Raw genomic sequence first — 5,694 nt, forward strand, 5'->3', positions numbered from 1 at the left:
CTCGGGAATACGGAAAGTCTTTGACGTTTCGAGCTACGCTCTTCAACAGAAAGAATACGGAGACAAGGAGAAAAACACGGAGAAAAAAAATTGAATAGTGTTCAGTCAACGGTCAATCATAATAATGGCCGATCATAACAATGGCTGACCGGAAGTTAGAAATTCTTATTTCAGGAGAGCTAAGAAAGGGGGAGATAACAAACGGTATATATATATAAGTTCAAAAAGACAACAAAGTGAGGACGTGATACGGATAGTGTTATTGGACGCTCCGGGAAAGGAAAGAGAGAGTATAAACCACCATAAAAATTACGATAAAGATACACACGACCAATGCAATGAATATATGAGAAATAGGTTTACCTTTGCTTTGAATACATCAGTAAGTAATGCATATTTCAATATCAATTGATTTCACACTTTGCATGACAAACATGCTTTGCAATCTTCAGATGAAAACCGCATTTAACATCTATTTCTAAAATATTTACTACGTTAGCTCGAGAAAGAGAGGGGGAGAGAATAAGAGAAGGAGAGAAGAGATAAAGAAAGGGAGCGCGAGAAACCTGTAATTAGCAGATGGATTCTAAAGACATGAAATGAAAAAGATGTCATTTCAATAGATTCAGATGAAAAAAAAAAAAATAATAATTACCGAACATTTTTGAAGTTTAAGACATGGCCAGCTATTTGCTCCAGCTTAGCCACAATTTCATCAACATTGTCAAGCTCAGCCAGCGTCTTCATCATGTTCACCTGTATTAAAGTACAGCAAAGGAGTACCATTAGTAGAAAAAGAAAAAAAAGAAAATGAGAAGCAAATGAGAGAAATTAAAGAAAGAAAAACCTAGAAAAAACATTACGCTAATAATGAACACACACACTGGTTCTATTTCACTTCCTTTATTATTAGTAATCAATTATTTAATCATTTAACCAATTAACAAATCACTTGTTTGATTAATTATTCAGTCAATCAATCAGCTAGATTAGTCCTTTCTTTGCCATTCATATTTAATCGCATTTGTGGTGGCATTATGGTGATGGTGAGAAAGGCTTCTGGCTACAGAATATCAGCCTCTACAAAATTCGTTCCCAACCCAAGGGGACATTAAAACAACAACGACAATGATGAGTCCAGGCACAGAACAAATACTATAAAGCAACCTACCTGCCGTCCTAAGAACTTGACCAGGGCTTGAGTGACATAACTAAAAATCAGGAATTTTTAGTCCTTAACCCTTTAGTATACAGACTACTCCATCGAATATAATTCTTATTTATTCCCATTGTTTTTAATTAATCATGTATTATCTTGTACCTTTGAGACTTCGATGAGGTGATTGTATACTTTTATAATGACAATGTAGGGTAGGTGTGAGAGGCTGGATCTGGTCAGTTGAACATAAAACTGGTAGAATATTTTGGCTGGATCTGGTTGGTGTAAATGCTAAAGAGATAAGTTCATTCAATGCTGTCTTCAGCTTTGTTTTGGTAACTAATGTGACGCCAACGGTACCAAACTGAAAGAAGCCTGTCGTATATATGAACGTATCTGTGCATCTGTGTTTGTCCCCCAACCAATGCGTGACAACTGGTGTTGGTGTGTTTATGTCCCCATAACCTAGTGGTTTGGCAAGACAGACTGACATAATAAGTACCAGGCTTAACTAAAAAAATAAGTACCAGCATCGATGAATTCAACTGAAAAATAAATTCCTGAAGGCGGTGCCCCAGCATGGCCACATTCTAATGATTGAAACAAGTTAAAGATAAAAGATAATCTGCCAGTTATGGTGACGAGGGTTCCAGCTGAATCAATCAGTGGAACAACCCGCTTGTGAAGTTAATGTGCAAGTGGCTGAGCCCTCCACAGATACCTGTACCCTTAACATGGTTCTCAGGGAGGTTTATTATGACACAGAGTGTGACAAGGCTGGCCCTTTGAATTACAGGTAGCACTCGTTTTTGCCAGGAGCAAACTTGAGGGCAGGAGCAAACTTGAGGGCAGGAGCAAACTTGAAATAAAAAAAATTTGACACTGTTGGTTACAACGAGGGTTCCAGTTGATCCGATCAACAGAACAGCCTGCTCATGAAATTAATGTGCAAGTGGTTGAGTACTCCACAGACATGTGTACCCTTAACGTGGTTCTCAAGGAGAATTATTATGACACAAAACGTCACAAGACTGGCCCTTTGAAATACAGGTACTGCTCACTCTTGCCAGCTAAGTGAACTGGAGCAATATGAAATAAAGTGTCTTGCTCAAGGACACAGTGCATGGCCGGGAATTGAACTCCTGGCATTATGATCATAAGCCAATTACCCTAACCACCGAGCTACATACCTTCACTAGTGACTATATAAGACAATTCTTGAACGACAGGCTCTGGCACACGTGGGGCAAATATTCTTCCTGCCTGTGCTGAGTAGTTTTAAAGTAAGGATCAGTCCATGCAGTTCAATCTTGCCCCTTAGATTTGGAGGTCAAACCATTGTGGGTCAACGGGCTAAGACAGCTGCATTGACCAACAAGCTGCAGGTTTTACATTGGAGTGACGACCTAGGTGAGTTGCTTAAAGAGGCTGCAGAGCTCCATCCACCCTGGTGTTGTTGGAAGGGCATCAAAAGGGGACGCCAGACATCATGAGGGGGCTCAACTCCCTGATTTACTATCAAGGGTGATTCTGCCAGCCTTTTCCCTTCCCAAGGCACTCACAAAGCATTGAGGATTTGTGCTCATTGTTTCTTCCATTATGTGCTAATTAACCTTTAGCTGGGACCTTAACAGGTGCTACTACACCTGGTCAGAATAGACTTAGGAGCTAATTAACCTTTAGCTAGGACCCTAACAAGTGCTACTACACCTGATCAGAGCAGACTTAGGAGCTAATTAACCTTTAGCTGGGACCCTAACAGGTGCTACTACACCTGGTCAGAGTAGACTTAGGAACAATAGTGGCTTAGGGGTGATTCCACACTCACTCTTCAAAACCAAGGCCCCACAAACAGATGCAGTCAAAAGTCACACACAGGACTAACAACTAACTTAGCTAAGCATGTAAAACAGATATGTGGACTGAGTGACTTACCTGAGTTACTCCTGAGAAAAGTTCCTTCCATTGGGCCGAAGGAGAAAGAGTTGAGGATGCCTGGCCCATGGCATACATGTGACCACTGTTAGGGAGACTGGAAGCCATGTCAGAGGCAATCATTCGAATCAGTGTCTTGAGTCGATCATTATCAGAGAAATTTGGTCTGGAGGAAGATAGAGAATGAGAAACTATTTGAGACTGTTCCTGGTTCTATGAAAGATATTTCCTGTTTTTAAAATCATCTAAATTTAAACCTTCCATTGAAATTTTATGTTAATTGATGTTCCAAACGTCATTTGAGGGGAGGGGACTCATCAATTACATCAACCCCAGTGTTTCACTGGTACTTAATTTATCGACCCTGAAAGGATGAAAGGCAGAGTCGACCTTGGCAGAATTTGAACTCAAAACGTAAAGACTGACAAACTGCCGGTAAGCATTTTGCTTGATGTGCTAATGATTCTGCCAGCTTGCTACCTCATAATAATAATAATAATGATAATAATAATAATCCTCTCTACTAAAGGCACAAGGCCGGAAATTTGAGGGGAGGGGACTCATCAATTACATCAACCCCAGTGTTTCACTGGTACTTAATTTATTGACCCTGAAAGGATGAAAGGCAGAGTCGACCTCAGCAGAATTTGAACTCAGAACACGAAGACTGACAAACTGCCGCTAAGCATTTTGTTCGGTGTGCTAATGATTCTGCCAGCTCACCATCTTAAGCACCAGATTAATAATGACAGATATTTTACTAAATTCTTCACTACTTTCAAAATTAATTGCCACAACGGCAGTGTATTTCAACAGAACCTGTTCATTTATTAACTTGCCCAAAACAACTTCCTGGTTCTGTGACAAAAACTTTCCATTTTGAAGTGATCCAGATTAAAACTTGCCATCAAAATTTCATGTTAATTTATGTTCCAAACACTAAACGAAAAGTAACAACAATATATTACTCAATTCTTCGTTATTTTTTAAAATTAATTGAAACAAAGGTATTGTATTTCTACAGAAATATGGTAACAAAAGGGTTAAACCTTTTGTTACCAAGTTGCCCAAGGAAACCTTCTGGTTTTATGACACAAAATTCTCTGTTTTAAAATTATCTAAATTAAAACCTTTGATCAAAATTTCATGTTAATTCATGTTCCAAACACTAAATGAATAGTGACACAGTTATTTTACAAAATTCTTCATTATTTTCAAACTTAAACAAAGGCAGTGTATTTCTACAGAAATATGGTAATAAAAAAAGCTAACCCTTTTGATACCAGCCCACCTGAGAGTGACCCTGGCTTTGTGATAAAAAAAAAAACTTCCCATTTCAAAGTGATCGAGATTAAAACCTATCAGTTTCATGTTAATAAATGTTCAAATTTATGTTCCAAACACCAGATTAATAATGACAAAGACAATTTACTAAATCCATCATTATTTTCAAAATTAATCAAAACAAATTCAGTGTATTTCTACAGAAATATGGTAACAAAAAGGCTTAATTCTTTTAATATCAGTCTGTCCAAGACAGCCTCTAGTCTTATGATGCCAATATGTTGTTCTAAGGGTTTCATACACTTACCTGGAAATAACATTCTGCCAGAGATCTAACATTTTGTCAAAATTTCTTTCAAGGCTGTGAGAACTCAATCTTATACACTAAAAGAAAAAGGGCAAAAAAGAGAAAAGGTTGAAGGATTATTTCTTTATATCAAGTATAGTTGTGTGTTTGCAAAGTCTGCTCCCTAAACATGTGGTTCCAAGTTCAGTCCCACTGCATGGCACCTTGGGGCAATTAGCTTCTAATATAGCTCAGGACAACCAAAGCTTCGTAAGTGGATTTGGTAGGCCCCAACTGAAAGAAGTTTGCCATATATATATAGATGCAGGAGTGGTTGTGTGGTAAGTAGCTTGCTTACCAACCACATGGTCTCGGGTTCACTCCCACTGCGTGGCACCTTGGGCAAGTGTCGATTTGGTAGACAGAAACTGGAAGAAGCCCATCGTATATGTGTATATATATATATGTGTGTGAGCGTATGTATATGTTTGTGTGTCTGCTTGACAACCGATGCTGGTGTGTTTGCGTCCCCATAACTTAGCGGTTTGGCTAAAGAGACCGACAGAATAAGTACTAGGCTTACAAAGAATAAGCTCTGGGGTTGATTTGCTCGACTAAAGGCAGTGCTCCAGCATGGCCATAGTCAAATGACAAAAACAAGTAAAAGAGTATATATATATAAATAAAGATATAGTTGAAATTTACAGAAAAACAAAAGATAAAGACAGGTGTATAAACAACAAACATGTGTATTAATTTAACGCTCAAGAAGGTGAGAAAGTCTTTTACATTTCGAGCCTACGCTCTTCAACAGAAAAGAACACAACAAAATAAACAAAGAGAGAATAAGAAGACTTTTGGAGCTAGCAGTCAATCATATATATATAGATGATGATGATGATGATCTTTTCTCCCGCCATGCCTCTGTCTACCCCTCCATCCTCTCTCTCTCTCTTTCGTAGTTTTTCCTTAAGGTCTTCAGGTTCTGGCTATATATAAATGAGAAACCCATTCTAAATTATCTCGCTGA

General features: G+C 38.4%; 1 protein-coding gene across 1 annotated transcript in view; it reads right to left on the reverse strand.

Annotated features, from left to right (window-relative positions):
* The window catches only part of LOC106883810 (presequence protease, mitochondrial-like), a 40,900-nt gene that overhangs the window by 7,575 nt on the left and 27,631 nt on the right, over window positions 1–5,694 (reverse strand). The window contains exons 6-8 of the mRNA XM_052977122.1: window positions 4,686–4,762; window positions 3,095–3,260; window positions 656–756 (exon numbers count right to left, since the gene is read on the reverse strand). Of these exons, the coding sequence (XP_052833082.1) occupies window positions 656–756; window positions 3,095–3,260; window positions 4,686–4,762 (344 nt within the window). The remainder of the gene's footprint in view (window positions 1–655; window positions 757–3,094; window positions 3,261–4,685; window positions 4,763–5,694) is intronic.

This window comes from Octopus bimaculoides, chromosome 27, assembly GCF_001194135.2.
Source record: "Octopus bimaculoides isolate UCB-OBI-ISO-001 chromosome 27, ASM119413v2, whole genome shotgun sequence".
In the NCBI taxonomy this organism is placed as follows: Eukaryota; Metazoa; Mollusca; class Cephalopoda; order Octopoda; family Octopodidae; genus Octopus; species Octopus bimaculoides.